This window comes from Haliotis rufescens, unplaced genomic scaffold, assembly GCF_023055435.1.
Source record: "Haliotis rufescens isolate VD_foot unplaced genomic scaffold, xgHalRufe1.0.p SCAF_10, whole genome shotgun sequence".
In the NCBI taxonomy this organism is placed as follows: Eukaryota; Metazoa; Mollusca; class Gastropoda; order Lepetellida; family Haliotidae; genus Haliotis; species Haliotis rufescens.
In genome coordinates, this window is record NW_025963780.1 from 2,094,494 (window position 1) to 2,112,319 (window position 17,826).

General features: G+C 42.1%; 1 protein-coding gene across 4 annotated transcripts in view; it reads right to left on the reverse strand.

Annotated features, from left to right (window-relative positions):
- The window catches only part of LOC124145467 (solute carrier family 28 member 3-like), a 31,285-nt gene extending 17,712 nt beyond the window's left edge, over positions 1 to 13,573 (reverse strand). Inside the window, exons 1-4 of one of the 4 annotated variants that reach the window (XM_046515240.2) lie at positions 13,422 to 13,573; positions 4,114 to 4,228; positions 1,963 to 2,141; positions 1,275 to 1,448 (exon numbers count right to left, since the gene is read on the reverse strand). In XM_046515240.2, coding sequence (XP_046371196.2) covers positions 1,275 to 1,448; positions 1,963 to 2,141; positions 4,114 to 4,206 — 446 coding nt within the window. In that variant the 5' untranslated portion in view covers positions 4,207 to 4,228; positions 13,422 to 13,573. Of the gene's footprint in view, positions 1 to 1,274; positions 1,449 to 1,962; positions 2,142 to 4,113; positions 4,229 to 9,226; positions 9,392 to 13,421 lie in introns of those variants that run through there. The other 3 variants (XM_046515242.2, XM_046515241.2, XM_046515239.2) reach the window with 3 other exon arrangements.
- Positions 13,574 to 17,826: the final 4,253 nt, after the last annotated feature.

Here is a 17,826-nt window from a genome sequence, read left to right on the forward strand (position 1 = left end):
TCAGCACCATATCCGTGTTCGTGGGTTTCACCGAAGTGGTACATGTCTGAGACCTGCATCACTTCGGGCTTTCCTCTCACATTAAGCTGACACGCCGTGATATGACCGGAATACTGTTAAAAGCGGCGTTAAACCCAACTCACTCACTCACTCAAGTTATATCACTGCGTGTCAGCTTAATGTGGGAGGAAATTCCCGAAGTGATGCAAGTATCAGACGCTTACCACTTTGGTGAGACCCACGGCACGGTTATGGTGCTGACAAACCTTACCAGGACGATTCCGGGGTTCGAACCCACGGTGATAGGCTTCTGACCCGCCCAAGGGACACAACTCTGCATAGCAAAAGCGCGTCTTCAACTGTGCCACCCGTGCCCCCATATACCACAATAACATGAGATCTGGTTTGACGACAAACTACCGTAGAATTACAATGGAAAGGTCTAACACCCATTAATATGGCTTCGGAATGAACAGAATTATACATCCACGAGACAACATAAAATCGACTATTTACAAAATAAGTTTATAAGCAATAGGTATGGGATTTTTTAGTTATTGTTGGAATGAACGGTGCAGTTGCGTTTTCAGATTTATTATTGAGAATTCTACCATACTCGGATTGGTCCAAACTACGGTGGCTTATAAGGGACATGGAGTCTGTTTTTCCGTATTTTGATATTTCACTTACTTTTATCCCAACCTTTTGCAAATTAACACGATTTGTCTTACAAATATGTGATAAATCATGTGTAAAGAAGATATTGAATCGCTGAAAAGTGAAACGAAAATGTCAAAACTAAAATGAAAATGACAAAAACTAAAATGAAAAATGTCAAAAACAAAAGCGAAAATGTCAAAAACTGAAAGGAAAATACAGAAAACTATTTCCACCGCGGTGAAAACTATTTGTCATTTTCGTTTTGGTTTTTGACATTTCCATTTTAGTTTTTGACATTTTCGCTTCACATTTCAGCGACTCAATAGCTACTTGAAAGTACATTTTCCATGTTTTCGGTTGTTTTTATATGTACATGATTTATCACATATCTGTATGACAAATTGTGTTAATTTGCAAAAGGTTACGATAAAAGGTAGTGAAACATCAAAATATGGAAAAACAGACTCGATGTCCTTTATGGGCCACCGTACCAAATAGATTTTTCAAATCGCAATCATCACACGTTTCCAAAATCATGGTCATGACCCTTATAAAGTATTCATACGCAGTGAAAACTCCAAATTTCGGAACTCGAAAGTTATTTTCCAACTTACCATCTGAGAGAGATGCCAAATATTCGGCATCTATTCCTGCCGTGGTATTGCACACAACCTCTGTAGCAGCTGTTGATGACGTTCACGACGTAGCTTCCCCCTAAGCCCCACAGCAGGATGACAGCCCCGAGAACCGTGACCACCATCAGCCTGTAGGACCCCTCGTCACCAAACCTGGAATAACACAGAGCGGTAGTGTGCGAGTGAATGCTGATTTATGCCGCTGGGGTGTGTTTAAAAGAATGCTGAATAATGCCACAATACGGCGAAATTACTGTAACACAACACTGACTTTCCTGGAATACATCACTGAAATACCTGTAATACATCACTGAAATACCTGTAATACATCATTGACTCACCTGTAATACATCACTGACTCACCTGTAATGCATCACTGACTCACCTGTAATACGTCATTGACTCACCTGGAATACATCATTGACTCACCTGTAATACATCACTGACTCACCTGTAATACATCACTGACTCACCTGTAATGCATCACTGACTCACCTGTAATACGTCATTGACTCACCTGGAATACATCACTCACCTGTAATACATCATTTACTGACTTGTAATACATCACTGACTCACCTGTAATACATCACTGACTCACCTGTAATACATCACTGACTCACCTGTAATACATCACTGACTCACCTGTAATACATCATTGACTCACCTGTAATACATCGCATAGCCGAAATAGCCTATGTATCCGCCCATGATGAGGAACTTGATCACCATCCACACCGCCTTCTGATGCTTGGTGAAGGCTGACGTCACAGCTGTCTGTACAGTCCCCACCCCCCGGGAACACAGGTTACCCCGGTCTTCCGGCTCCTCGGGGGCAGCTGGTATCTGGGGTAACACACAGAGATGCGTATCTCGATGAAATCTCAATGCATCTATGGGTTACAGATTTAGTATGGTTTCACAAGGTACCATGTTGTGGGGTTGCTTTATAGAGACAAATTATCCTTTACATGATCGAGGGGCGGTCGGGTAGCCTAGTGGTTAAAGCGTTCGCACGTCACGCCGAAGACCCGGGTTCGATTCCCGACACGGGTACAATGTGTGAAGCCCATTTCTGGTGTCCCCCGCCGTGCTATTGCTGGAATATTGCTAAAAACGGCTTAAAACCATACTCACTCACTTACATGATCGAAGTTTGTACTATTTCTTAAAGAAAGAGTGAACAGCTTTTCTTTACAAGAATGACACGCATCCTTCGACTCAAATGTGTAAATGTGTTTTAAGACTCAGAAATCATTTTTAGATTATTAAAAATATTTGTCTCTTCAAATGCCCTGGGAGTACAAACGTCTATTAATATAGTTTAGAACTGGCTGTAATTCTTTGGGTACACATTATCTTCGTAGGGGTGTATCAACAACAACCGATGATAATGTTCTGTGTGAACATTGTAACGCAATTTAAGATGAAATTCATGGTGCATATGTTTGCAAACATTATGAAGATGAACTTACGCGGTTATTACCTAAATGGTAAAATAAGCAGTTTTAGTCACTTAAATGCCCCATGTACTTCACCAGATATGTCTTTTTAAGGACTACTCCTCTTAATAAGTAGTTTTGTTAATTTGAGTTTGTATATTTTCATGTGGTTACTCACACTATGATGTAAACACCTTTGTACTTTAGGTCATGTGGCCTTTAATGCACATAAACCTATCCGTCTGTCAGTTTGTAAGCTTTAAATTTAGATATTTCAATGAGCTTTAATTAAGCACCGCCTACCTTTTTATGAATATGTACATTAAATAAATTACTGGTGTGATTCATTGACGGAAACACGACCCACCCCACCCCCCGAGTCGGAATGTCACATGATGCAGTGAAAAACTATTATTGTCAACCTAGGAATCACCAGTAACTCTGCAGTCACGGATGACATTCGCGAGGCGTCTCTTCATCCCCTGGAATCCCTGATGCAGTGCCTGGGTCAGTTCTTTCAGTTTTCAATTGGAGGGTCTCTGCCTCTAACTTAGCGACCAAGGTAATCCCAAAGGTGTTCAATTGGGTTCAGATCAAGGCTTGTCAATATGTTTGAATTGGATTTTGAATCAGGTGTTGCTTAATTAAAGTTCATATTTATACAAAATAATGTCACTTCAAAGCATAAATACGTGAGACTTCATGGTAGCGACATGAGTGAATATTGTTTTACGACACTAATAGCGCTATATATATATTCCATTAATGTCACGGCAGAGTGAGTGAGTGAGTGAGTGAGTGAGTTTGGCTTTACGTCGCTTTTAAGCAATATTCCACCAATATCACGACAGGGACACAGAAATGGGCTTCACACATTGTACCCATGTGGGAAATCGAACCTTGGTCCTCGGCGTGACGAGCGAACGCTTTAACCACTAGGCTACCTTACCGCCCCACGGCAGAAATGGGCTTCACACTCAGCAGACGTATCTCGTCCGATTCATCGTCGTCATGAAAACATTTATGAAATGATTCTAATCAATTAAAATCTTGGACGTACACGTACATAAAAATACGGACGAAAAACTTAACTTTAGTAAACTACGTTTAAAACGAACACGCTTATAACGAAGTGACGGATATAGCGAACTTATTTTTTGTCCCGGCCATTTGCTGTACATATGCTGTTTACGCTTACAACGAACTACGGTTCTAACGAACTAAATTACTGCCCTCTTTGAGTTCGTTATTACCGTAGTTTACTGCATTCCAAATCAACGGTTGATCGGTTGGAAAAAATCGATTATGACCAAAAATTGATGATAAAAAATAATTTGATTCAATAACATTATCCACTCGGTTTATAGATTACCTACATTTCCGTTTTTCTCACAGTCCGAGCTGTCATTCTCGAACCCCGGGTTATCCAGGGCCGACATTTTGTGTAGTGCAACGTTGTTGTCAGGCATCGTCTTTACGTCCGCAATCCTGCTGATAACAGAAGAAATACTTTCCAAGTAAAAGTAGAGAGTTGTGTTCGGTGTTTGGCCTCATGACCCACAGCACAATCGCTTGATCAAATATTGAGTACATGCTTAAGGACACGACAACATGATTGCTTCAGCATTTTTAGAATTTACGAGATTGGACATTGACTTGTAATTGTTTCTTCGTGTTAACAGTGAGTTGGGTTTAACGCCGCTTTGAACAGAATTCCAGTTATATCACGGCATGTCAGATTTATGTAGGAGGAAATCCCGTGATGCAGGTCTCGGACGTTTTCCACTTCGGTGAAACCCACGAGCACGGGTATGGTGCTGACAAACCTAGAAACATAATCGGGGCGAACCTGGATTCGAACCCACAATCATAGGTTCCTGGCGTGCCCAAGGGACGCAACTCTGCTCAGCGGATTGAGGCGCCTTGGACGACGGGGCCTTCTGTACCACCTTTCCTGATGAAGGTTATGACTACTTCCCCGGACTCTGCTCATAATGAAACGCATTGCTGTTGCACTGACATTCATTTAGTAACTGTCAAGATCATGTTAACTCACATGTCGCCCTAAGTGTAAACTGTGATATCGCCCATGTTACCCCTAGTGCTGTGTGGGTGCTGTCATGATGTCACTTGATGGTCTATAGTGTGTTCATCTGAGTTTCCACCTCGGCAAAGATTATACTTTCGCAAGACAACATTTGGATCAAAATGTAGCTTGTGTTTTTTTAATCATTTTGAAAAACTGATCGGCATACTTTTTTATGATCTTCAGTATACAATAAACTAAGGTAAACCACAATATATTTATGGTAAATCTCGGCTGTGCAGACTATATCGTAGTGTATCACCATGTCCACTGTTCATACACCAACACGGGATTAACAGTAATATGTGAATAGTGACCTTAGCTAATAAAATAAACCATTTGATCAACATACTCTTTTACATTTGGATGTTATGGTGTTAATGTTAGTGTCACTGGCATTGCACCAGTAACTGTGGTTGGGTGTGGTACCGGCACCCGCATTGCACCTCAACACCAGTAACTGTGGTTAGATGTGGCACCGGCACCCGCATTGCACCTCAACACCAGTAACTGTGGTTAGATGTTGCACCGGCACCCGCATTGCACCTCAACACCAGTAACTGTGGTTAGATGTGGCACCGGCACCCGCATGGCACCTCAACACCAGTAACTGTGGTTAGATGTGGCACCGGCTCCCACATTGCACCTCAACACCAGTAACTGTGGTTAGATGTGGCACCGGCACCCGCATTGCACCTCAACACCAGTAACTGTGGTTAGATGTGGCACCGGCACCAGCTTTGCACCTCAACACCAGTAACTGTGGTTAGATGTAGCACCGGCTCCCACATTGCACCTCAACACCAGTAACTGTGGTTAGATGTAGCACCGGCTCCCACATTGCACCTCAACACCAGTAACTGTGGTTAAATTCAGCACCGGCACCCGCATTGCACCTCAACACCAGTAACTGTGGTTAGATGTGGCACCGGCACCAGCATTGCACCTCAACACCAGTAACTGTGGTTAAACGTGGCACCGGCTCCCACATTGCACCTCAACACCAGTAACTGTGGTTAAATTTGGCACCGGCACCCGCATTGCACCTCAACACCAGTAACTGTGGTTAAATTTGGCACCGGCACCCGCATTGCACCTCAACACGAGTAACTGTGGTTGGATGTGGCACCGGCACCCGCATGGCACCTACCCGCTACTCACTGTGTTCGTGAGTTCAGTATGAAGCGGGTTCTTTTGAATACAAATGAACGAGGTATTCATGCATCGGTTTATAACGTATTGATTGATTAATGATCAATTTATTGAGGTCATCCATGTAAAGGAGGTGCGTAAGGGATGTTGGGGATCTGTGATGATAACCTTCCTCTTAGTTGAGCAAAAACACTTCAAGGATTTTGTGCCAAACAGAAAAGCAAAGGAATAAAAGAATGGCCATGACATATCCTGATATATACACAAGGAAAAAAGTTAAGCTCACCTAAATATATTTCATTATTGTTTGGTCCCAAATTTGTAATAATCATGAAAGATATAATTACACGAAGAATTATGTTTTCTCGAGATGATGTAATCCGTCATGCGTGACGAAAGCTCAAGTGCCATACATAGTATGCCCGTGCAGCATGCTAACCTCGAGTATCTCTAAAAGCAGTACATCCAAAAGTTAAAATTGCTTTCTTAAGCTCGGTTTTAAACAGTTATTCCGTGACATTGTGTGACCATGGCACGAAGGCGATTATCAAAAGCCACAAGATGGCAAATAATCGGCATGCATAACGCAGGAATGTCTTGTAATGCCATTGGTCGGAATTTGGGGTATCATCACACTGTCGTAAGTCGTTTAGTCGAGACACATGCTCAGACCGGTGATGTACAGGACCGTCCCAGATCCGGAAGACCTCCTGTGACGACACATAGCGAAGACAGGGACCTTCTTCGTCTCATACGCCGAGAAGCCTTTCTAACAAGAACTCGCCTGAAACAGCTGTGGTTGCCCAATCGTCGTTTCAGCACCAGAACCGTCAGGAACCGGCTGAAAGCAGTAGGACTGAGGGCTAGACGAGTCATAAAGCGTCCCTTGTTGAGAGATCACCACAAAGCTGCTCGTTTAGCATGATGTATTGCGCGACAGAACTGGAATCTGAGAACTTGGAGACGGATCCATTGGTTAGACGAAAGTCGCTTTCTGCTCCACGTCACTGATGGAAGAACGAGTGTTTGGAGGCTCCGGAACACGGCCTTCACCCCTAAGGAACATTAAACCGACTGTTTCATACGGCGGGGGCTCGGTAGTGGTTTGGGGGTGTATCTCTCATGACTGCAGGTTGGATGTAGTCACCACAGGGGGCAACTTAACACGGTTTCAGTACATCCGTGACATTTTGGGGCCAGTCGTCGTTCCTCATTTTGACAACCACCCTCTTGCTACAAGACCTCAGTAAATGAAAGACAATGCCAGGCCTCGTTGTTCGCCACCAGTCATGGATTACATGAGGGCCAATGCAATAATGATTCCACCCTGGTCAGCAGTGAGCCCAGATTTGAACCCCCTTGAACATGTTTGGGATATTCTGGGACGGTGCATACAGGCACGAGATCCTCCTGTACAAGATTTACGCCAATTGGAAGCAGCATTGCATCAGGAGTGGTTGTTGTTGACCCATCAACAGATCAAACGTCTGACTGGAGGCATGAGACGTAGGGTGGAATGCGTCATCCGGCGGTTATACCCGCTACTGATCTGTTTGACGTGTCAGGTCAAGTAGAGACTTTAAGAAACATTTTCACATGTAACATCAAACGTAACTCGTTTACTGCATCCTGCAGCTCCATACTTTTTTAGGTATTGTCGAAGGTCAAAAACAGTACCTGTGTTACCATGATGATTTTGTCAGTCAATTTCAATCACAACTCACCAATATCTTCTCTTATATTTGTTGTCAAATGTTTGACATGTTCTTTCCGATGACATTGGTATCTCCCAGCTCCTGTGGTTAGTCATCCCATGCCATGATTTTTGCCATTTGTCATGGTTCAGAAATAGGGATGTGCTTAACTTTTTTCGTTGTGTATATATATAGATTAAAATATAAAATGCAGCAAATAGGGTTGTGGTTATCCTGGCACGGTCAGGCTGGTTAGGCGCAGCATCTGCTCAGGGTCCTTGCCCCCTCTACACGCAGTCCAGACAGCGAATGGGACTTCTTCCAGAAAGCGCTGCCAAGTCGAAGGTGGTGTGATGTATTGTCTGACATGATTTTTCGTGATTCTTCGTGATGACGATGATGATGATGATGATGATGATGATGAGTAGTAGTAGTAGTACAGAACAATAAACTTGTTGCCCCTATCTCCCAGTGTGTAAAACTAGGCTTAATAGAAGGAGTGAGTGAGTGAGTATGGTTTTACGCCGCTTTTAGCAATATTCCAGCAATATCACGGCGGGGGACACCAGAAATGGGCTTCACACATTGTACCCATGTCAGGAATCGAACCCGGGTCTTCGGCGTGACGTGCGAACGCTTTAACCACTAGGCTGCCCGACCGCCCCCTTAATAGAAGGACTGCATTGTGACAACAAGAACATGTTGACAGCATGATGAGTGACAACGCTACTGTTTGTTTGTTTAACGCCGCACTAAGCAATATCCCAGCTATATGACGGTGGTCTGTAAATACTCGAGTCCAGACAATCCAGTGATTGACATCATGAGCATCGATCTACGCAACTGGGAAACGATGACATGCATCAACCAAGTCAGCGAGCCTGGCCACCCGATCCCGTTAGTCGCCTCTTACGACAAGCGTTGGTTGCTGAAGGTCAATTCTAACCCGGATCTTCACAGGTGACAATGCTACTGACACTGTTTCATCTTTACCTTATGTTTTCCAAATATTATACAGAAATACCAAATTTCGTATCCCAGTAACCAATAAAATTGATTGAACCTGACCTTCTTGGAAGGAAAATCAGTCAATCTGCGATAAAATCATCTTAATATTTCAGTAAATTTGTCTAATGACCAGGCTTTTTAAATTCAAATTGTCGATTGACTGAGTAAATCACTTATTTTTAACATATTGTCTGAAATTTCAGTCACTTTGAAAAGTGACTGATTCAGGCATTGGCTGTAACATATATACGTATTCTCCGTGTAGATAAATACGATCATGTCAAGGTTAAAGGGAGACTATACCCTAGCATGGCTGCCTATTTCCAGCCGAGGCCCAGGCGATAATTATCGCCCAATATGAAACTGAGACACTGACAATGTAGAGTAATCATGAACTGCTATTATTGATCTGTATAATGAAATGTGAGGGAGCAGTCACACAAAACGAGATTCTGGATTGACTTAAATCAACTGCCAACTGGCCCGAGTCAACTGACCAACTAATCTCATCTGTAATGTGGACTTGTCATTAGCGGATAAAACACTTACCATATGATCACAGCTGTTATTTTTGAACGGAATCAGTTATGAAGCTATCCGAGATTGACCTTGTGTCCCCTGATACCATTCAGTGGTCACTGAGACAAACTGGGTCAATGATAAGTATATAGATGTCCTACCTACATCCAGTCCCCCACAATCCCCTATCACCAGGGTGGGGTGTTGCCAGAAAACGTCAGTCGCAGTTTAATCATTAAGTCAACTCTATTATTCAGGGACGGTAGCTAGCGCAGTGGTTAAAGTGTTGGTAAGGCACGCAAAAAGACCTGGTTCTATTCCCCACATGGGTACGTTGTGTGAAGCCGATTTCTTGAGTCCCACTGCCCTGATATTGCTGAAATATGCGGCATAAAACGTCACTCAGTTAATAAGTATAATTAACAAAGAAAATATGAAGGAGTAAGAACACATCATTGGGGCAGACCAGTCGATATTCTGGGGGAAAAGGGTCCAGGGTATCTTTTAAGGATAAAAGTTGAATAAAAAAATATTCAAAACGTATTTTATCCATTAGAGTTAATCCACAAATTATAACTTGTCTACTTAACATGATGGATTCTACTCCGTCTTTCAGGAAAAAGGCTTGCATGCTTTTAGACAGTAAAATTATATATCCTGTCACTGTGGTGTCGTGGTCGAATGGAACAACATGGGGATTGCCGACAACATCCTCGAGTCGACGAGACGTCTTTGTCTCTGTTGAGTAACAGATAACCCGGTGTCAGCGTCATGGTGTGACCTTTATTCTCGCTGGTATATATACACTAACGTCTAGTTTGAGTAACCCGGATGTTGGCCGGAGTTGTGACCTTGACCTTTCAGGTTGGTATCTCAAGATCATTGATAGCGATCACTTGCCTGTGTCGTAACAGTCGTTAAAAAATCCTGCTGATATACTGTGTATATAAGTACATGTATTACGTCGTTTAAACGATTAGTCGGATTTTATCGTAAGCCGTACAAAGTCAGTTTTAATATTCCTTGATGTATGTTATATGAGGTGTTAACTAGGCTTGTACTCAATCAATCCCCGTTATACCACGGTCAGTTTAATCGAACAAATAGTTTGGCATGATACAGTAAGTGGCTTGACAGGATTATCAGTCAGAGTCGACATTTGCTATAACATGGGACGGAATGTACTAATATGCGAGTTGCTTTGTAACACCAATTTAAATATTGCTTCAATTATATATTAATTCATTTCCACGTGAGTGAGTTGGGTTTAACGCCGCTTTTAACAGTATTCCAGTTATATCACGGCGTTTCAGCTTAATGTGGGAGAAAAGCCCGAAGTGATGCAGGTCTCAGACGTTTACCACTTCGGTGAAACCCACGAGCACGGGTATGGTGCTGACAAACCTAAATACATAATCGGGTCGAACCGGGACTCGAACCCACAATTAGAGGTTTCTGGCGTGCCCAGGGACGCAACTCTGCAAAGCGAAACACCTCGCGTTAGACGACTGGGCCACCTGTGCCCCCCGTTTAAACGTGATACAAACAGTAGTAGTAGTGCTGGCAATCCGAGGATCATAATCGTGGCTCATCTACGATCAGCAGATCCCGGTAGACTAAGGTGCCTAACTCTGCAAAGCTAATTACGGCGTTTTTGATGTGTCACCAATGAACCCTGGCATGTACTGAAAGGTGACGTTTTAAATAGCTGCCTTCCCGCGGACAGCGATATTTTGACCCAAATACTTATTTATCAAGTCTCCTTTCTGGTCTATCTCGTGATAATATACTAACATCTTTAAACAAATAATATACCTGAACGCTTAAACACGATGCTTCATTTATAGACGTGTCAAAGTGAATACTACACCTGCCATAAAAAACGTAATTCCTGCTATCCGGGGAAATACTACTAAAGTGAATGAGTGAATATGGTTTTACGCCGCTTTTAGCAATATTCCAGCAAAATCACGGCGGGGGACATCAGAAATGGGCTTCACACATTGTACCCATGTCGGGAATCGAACCCGTGTCTTCGGCGTGACGAGTGAACGCTTTAACCACTAGGCTACCCGACCTACTACTTAAGAAATACTGAGTAATTTCTTGCACTGATAATAACGCTAACATGTTTTGTTTAGTTTAGTTTGGTTTAGTTTAGTTTGGTTTAGTTTAGTTTAGTTTAGTTTAGTTTAGTTTAGTTTAGTTTAGTTTAGTTTAGTTTAGTTTAGTTTAGTTTAGTTTTGTTTTGTTTTGTTTTGTTTTGTTTTGTTTTGTTTTGTTTTGTTTTGTTTTGTTTTGTTTAGTTTTGTTTAGTTTAGATAAATCAGTGACTTCAACAATGCAATACAACGGGGAAAAACTCTACCATTGTAAAATGGACAACCATCCAGGTCTCTTCAACAATATGGTTTTCCATTTAAATTGACATCATTTTAAAAAAAAAAAAAAACATCATCTGCATCCGTTCAGTTTCCGACACTTTTTACTGCTCCTCAAATCTTTTGACTAAACTGCGTACCATTGAGGCCAAAAGTGATAGTATATTTTAAATGTAACATCGCAATCTTTACAGTTATTGACCGCCTCCGTGGTCTAGTGGTAGAGCGTCCGCCCGGAGAGATGGTATTTGATGTTAACCTGTCTGACGCTCGGCATTAAGGGGCTAAAACAAGGACTGGTCGGCTCGGAGTCAGTATACTGTGTCTGAGTGGGGTATTTATGTTAAACTGCGGCATGGTATCTCAGTGGGCTAGCACTCTAAACCGGCATCAGTCCGGATTAGTACAAGCAGCCACACACACACACACACACACACACACGTGCATGCACGTCGTTATATAAGTGCAATAATCTTGGACGCGACGTTAAACCCAATTTCACCTCACCTAACCTTCAAAGTTATTAATAATATTATACTGATTTCAGTCCTTCCCTGGAACCATACTTTTTCAAAATCCTAAAACAGGATTACGCCGATTTTAATTATGCTTTAATTGATAACAGTTTTGTAAAATATTGATATTTCAAGTTTAAAACATATGTAGCTCTGGTGTTTTATTATGCGTGTCTCATTGTGTGGGTGTACAAACTTTTGTATATTTTCTCTCTCCACATTGTCCATCTATCAGCTTTGATGCTGTCTGTTATTAGAGCTGTTAGCAGGTTGAGAAGACAGGTCTATGGGTGGACAACTTGTTCTTTACAGACCGACACTTAATGGGCGTAACAAGATATACTACTAAATGCATTAATCACTCCGTATATATTAATTTGTGAGATACAGTTACCACGGTAACCTGCCATCAATAACTCGCATTCAAATAAACGAACTATGTTGTGTTGACTACATAAAATATTAACATTATCTTTCAATGAAGATATTTCTAGACGTCTTAATCGAAAAAAAGGCAAAATGTTTGAAATAATATAAGATACTAGTTTGTGATTGGATAAAGTATTAAATTGTTATAACGTCATGAAAAAAAGTACTATAATGATCATGATTTTAACGTTAAGAGACAATGGATTAAATCATTCGAGGATTAAGCGCGAGTTATTCGCAATTTTTCTGCCAATTTTATCCAAGTAATCAACGGATAATTCGCACCTTTATCGCAAAACCCGACCACAAACTTTTATATATCCATGTACGTCAGCCATATATACAAGTATTTCGGTTACATAAACATGTACAGTCAACATAGATATATACTTACCATCACTGGACCCGTGAAGATTCAGGGGTAGAATAGGTCTTCAGCAACCCATGCTTGCCGTAAAAGGTGACTATGCTTGTCGTAAAAGGCGACTATGCTTGTCGTAAAAGCCGACTAACGGGATCGGGTGGTCAGGCTCGCTGACTTGGTTGATACATGTCATCGATCCCAATTGCGTGGATCGATGCTCATGATATCAATCACTGGATTGTCTGGTCCAGACTCGATTATTTACAGACCGCCGTCATATAGCTGGAATATTGCTGAGTGCGGCGTTAAACAACAAACCAACCAACCAACTTACCATCATTGAGGTTTTTAACAGACTGAGTGCATTATTACACATTTCAGTATTTGATAAATAATATACGTCAACACCAACTGATAACCAGTCTCGGATATCCGACGAAACAGATTGTTCGTAAAAGGCAAAATAGCGGTTAATGTTCAATGAATGGATGACCGAAAGTTAGTGCTGACACCGGGTGTCTCCTTCATTCACTTACCATATCCCGACAACCGGTTCGTGTAAATGACATCAAGTTAAGGATTCAGCATCAGAAATGAAGGGAAACGTTTTTCAATGGCCCAGTTTGTATGAGGTCCTGACCATGTTCACTCGGTGACATCTAAGGGGGTCTAATACAAAAGGGGGCCAGATATCTGCTGATAACAAAACATAGATGTCCTCGTTCCATGATCCTAGAACGTTCCACGATATCTGGGAGTGAGAGACTTCAAGTACAGTCAGTAACTATGACCAGTCAACGCCAAGTGGTATTTTGCGTCGTTCGCATACTAGAGGGGGTAGGCAGTGGCATATCTACTAGAGAATGTACTCTGTCTCCCACAAGACCGCCTCCGTGGTCTAGAGGTAGAGCGTCCGCCCGGAGAGCGGAAGGTCCGGGGTTCGATCCCCGGTCGCGTCATACCAAAAGACGTTAAAAGATGGTACTTGTTGTTATCCTGTCTGGCGCTCGGCATTAAGGGTATAAAACAAGGACTGGTCGGCTCGGAGTCAGTATATTGTGTCTGAGTTGGGCATTCATGTTAAACTGCAGCATGGTATCTCAGTGTGCTAGCACTATTAATCGGCATCAGTCCGGACTAGTACAAGCAGCCACACATAGGTACATGCACGTCGCTATATAAGTGCAACAATCTTGGACGCGACGTTAAACCTAATTTCACCTCACCTCACCTATGAAGGTCGTACGAGGCGATTAAATGGATCGCATGTTGATGAGTTGATTTCGTGTCATCAGATGCTAACGGGTGGATCGTTGTTCATGTCAATAACTGATTTGGTTTGTCCAAACTGACTTATTTACAGACAGTCGTCACATAGCTGAAAAAAACATTGTTGAGTGTCACGTCTCCCTTGAACAATTCACTCGTCACCACTCGTCCCTTTCCGTAACCGTAAGAAGACTCGTCCTACTATCGATCATTGTTATGTAAACCAATCAGAATGCGCGCATGAATATATTGATACACCAATCAGAATGCGCGCATGATTATATTGATAAACCAATCAGAATGCGCGCATGAATATATTGATAAATCAATCAGAATGCACGCGTGTTAATATTGATAAACCAATCAGAATGCGCACATGAATATATTGATAAATCAATCAAAGAATCTCCTTTTTAGTTTTTTAAAAGGTTTATGTGGCAGCATATATTATAAATTTATTTCTGATGGTTGTCAGTGGCAGGATATTGAGCCGCTCGTACATTCTCGAGTTTTAATAGTGGTCTGCGACAACCAGAGTGCCTGAGTTATCTGCCTTCGGAAAGAGTTACCTCCAAGAGTTGTTGTTGACAGTGGAACGGACTGCCTGGTTCGAGACGCTTCGCGAGTTAACACTTTCTAGAAGACTAGCTGTACCTATGCAAGAGGGAGACGGAGAGATTCGAGACCTTCTACGATCTGTTTGTTTGTTTGTATGTTTGTTGTTTAACGCCGCACTCAGCAATATTCCAGCTATATGACGGAGGTCAGTAAATAATCGAGTCTGGGCCAGACAATCCAGCGATTGACATCATGAACATCAATCCGAGCAACTGGGATACGATGACATGCATCAACCAAGTCAGCGAGCCCGACCACCCGATCCCGTTAGTCGGCTTTTACGACAAGCACAGTCGCCTTTTACGGCAAGCATGGGTTGTTGAAGACCTATTCTACTTGCCCAGTACGGATAGGATACTACATGAACGCGCTTTTCTTCCTGCTTCCAACACTGTTTCGTGGATTCAAGATCGGGGCACGTGCCTCGCTCAATACATTCAACTGGAATAAATACTAGACACTGATAACAGGGCCGAGTATATATTGCTACTGTTATATATTTGACCCATTGTATTGCCTTTTATGAACCTGTGTGTTTCAAATATATTTTGTTGATTGTTTATTGAGCTTGTTATTTACTGATTTTACAATTTAGTGGGTACTGATTTCTTGGTTAATTTTCACTTTTCAACTTGGGAAGCAACACGTAACAGTAGGTGAGATGAAATGGGGTTTAACGTCTCGTCCAAGAGTAATGCACTTATGTAGCGATGTGCATGCACGTGTGTGTGTGGCTGCTTGTACTCGTCCGAATTGATGCCGATTTATAGTGCTAGCCCACTGAGATACCATACCGCAGTTTAACATGAATACCCCACTTAGACGCAGTATACTGACTCCGAGCGGATCGGTGAATGACGCGGCCGGGGATCGAACCCTGGACCGTCCGCTCCCTGCTCTCCGCTCTCCGGGCCACGCTCTACCACTAGACCACGGAGACGGTCTACGGAACAAAAGGTATTGTTCGCATCTAAAGGACGCGGAGATGGCAACATTATTTCACCAAACTGAATAACATTTCTAATTAAAACAAGTACACGTAAACCTATAAATAACATTCAGATGTTGTACAACAAGTTCTCTAAGTTTATAAAATGGTCATAGTGAGTGAGTGAGTTGGGTTTAACGCCGCTTTTAACAGTATTCCAGTTATATCGCGGCAGTGTCAGCTTAATGTGGGTGGAAAGCCCGAAGTGATGCAGGTCTCCGACGTTTACCACTTCGGTGAAACCCACGAGCACGGGTATGGTGCTGACAAACCTAGAAACATAATCGGGGCAAACCGGAATTCGAACCCACAATCAGAGGTTTGTGGCGTGCCCAAGGGACGCAACTCTGCACAGCGAATCGCGGCGCCTTAGACGACTGGGCCAACCGTGCCCCCTCAAATGGCCATAAGGAAAGCTGGAGTCGACATTCGGCTTGCCCTGAAATGGCACGTGTGGTCACGAATGTTATGATATAATGAAGCCGTTAAGCTTTCAAGTGTTACAGCACGAGGTTTAACTTGGTGGTTTAAGCGCCAAGGACTGGGTTCGAGTCTTGGTATGGATATAATTGTGTGAAGCTCTCGGGTGCCCCCCGTACTGAGAGAGCTGGAATATTGCGGCGTAAAACAATGCGCTTACACCATATTGATATAGTACTGGAAGAGAGGGGCGGTCGGGTAGCCTTATGGTTAAAGCGTTCGCTCGTCACGCCAAAAACCCGGGTTCGATTTCCGGCATGGGTACAATGTGTGAATCCCATTTCTGGTGTCCCCTGCCGTGATATTGCTGGAATATTGCTAAAAGCGGCGTAAAACCATATTCACTTACTATAACTGGAAGACTATGAAACATGTTAATGAGTGAGTGAGTTAGCATAGTTTACGTTTTATAGTTTAGCAATATTCCATTACACCAGTAATGGGCTTCATTGAACCTGCAGCGTTAATGACAAAAGCATCCATCTATAAACAGAATCAAATATGAAATAAATCGTCTCTGGACTGACAGCAATTTCAGCGTTGGAACAACAAGGCTGATGATAAAGTTGACATAAAAAAAATGTTGCATGACAAAAAAACAACTTTATTCTGTCATCATGATCAACCTTTGAATGTGTCTCCCTAATCCTGGTTGAGCTGGTGCAGCGTCTTTACCTCGTCATGACTTCCACTCCGTGACATTTATGCAGTATCTTTTTGAAACTAATCTTAGTGTCAAATCCATGAAGTATATACCGTAAACCTTGAAATTAACGCAAGCGTGAATTATCTGCGAAAAATGCGAGTGGCCTTTGCTCGATTTGACTTCGCATTTATGTCTCCAAATGAGTATAAAAAATATGACGGCCTCAATGCACACTTTGGATAGCGGAAATACCAACTTGAATAGAAACACAAACACGAGCAGCATTTGAAACAAGTATGTAGCAATGTCAGTCAAAGAATAGGAATTACACAATAGGCATCCGGTGAGTTATCACTGCTTGGGTCAAAAGTTCTACCCACCCGTTTCAAGCTTGTTGACACCACCGAATACCAATCAGTGAACTGTTGCTGGTTCAATTATTTTATTGCCTTTGAACTTCCTTAATGCCAGTCATACGGGACGTGAAAAATGAAGTTGCACGTGCAGCACGACATCGGTTTATGCAATTCTTGGTCTTGACAAACTTAGAGAATTCAATTTCAAGAACACGGCATAGACAGACAGACAGACAGATTTTTATTTAAGGCTCACCTCATAAATTCCCATTATAAAATACAGCATCTTATTAAAGTTTGAGCTACTCCACATGGAGTTATGAGAGACTCTATATACTATTTACACATATATACAGATATATATTTAAAAAGTATATAAACGACGATATAAAATGTCTTTTCTTTTCTTTAAAATATAATAGCAGGTTTTGGCCGGAACAAAGCAAACATCATGGCTTGACAGTATAAAACATAACTTTTGAATATCAAGTAAAATATCAAAATTTGGACAATGTTAAAACAGATCAAGTAACTGGGATCTCTCAACATTGTATAAAGGACATTTAAGTAAAACATGGCATTCA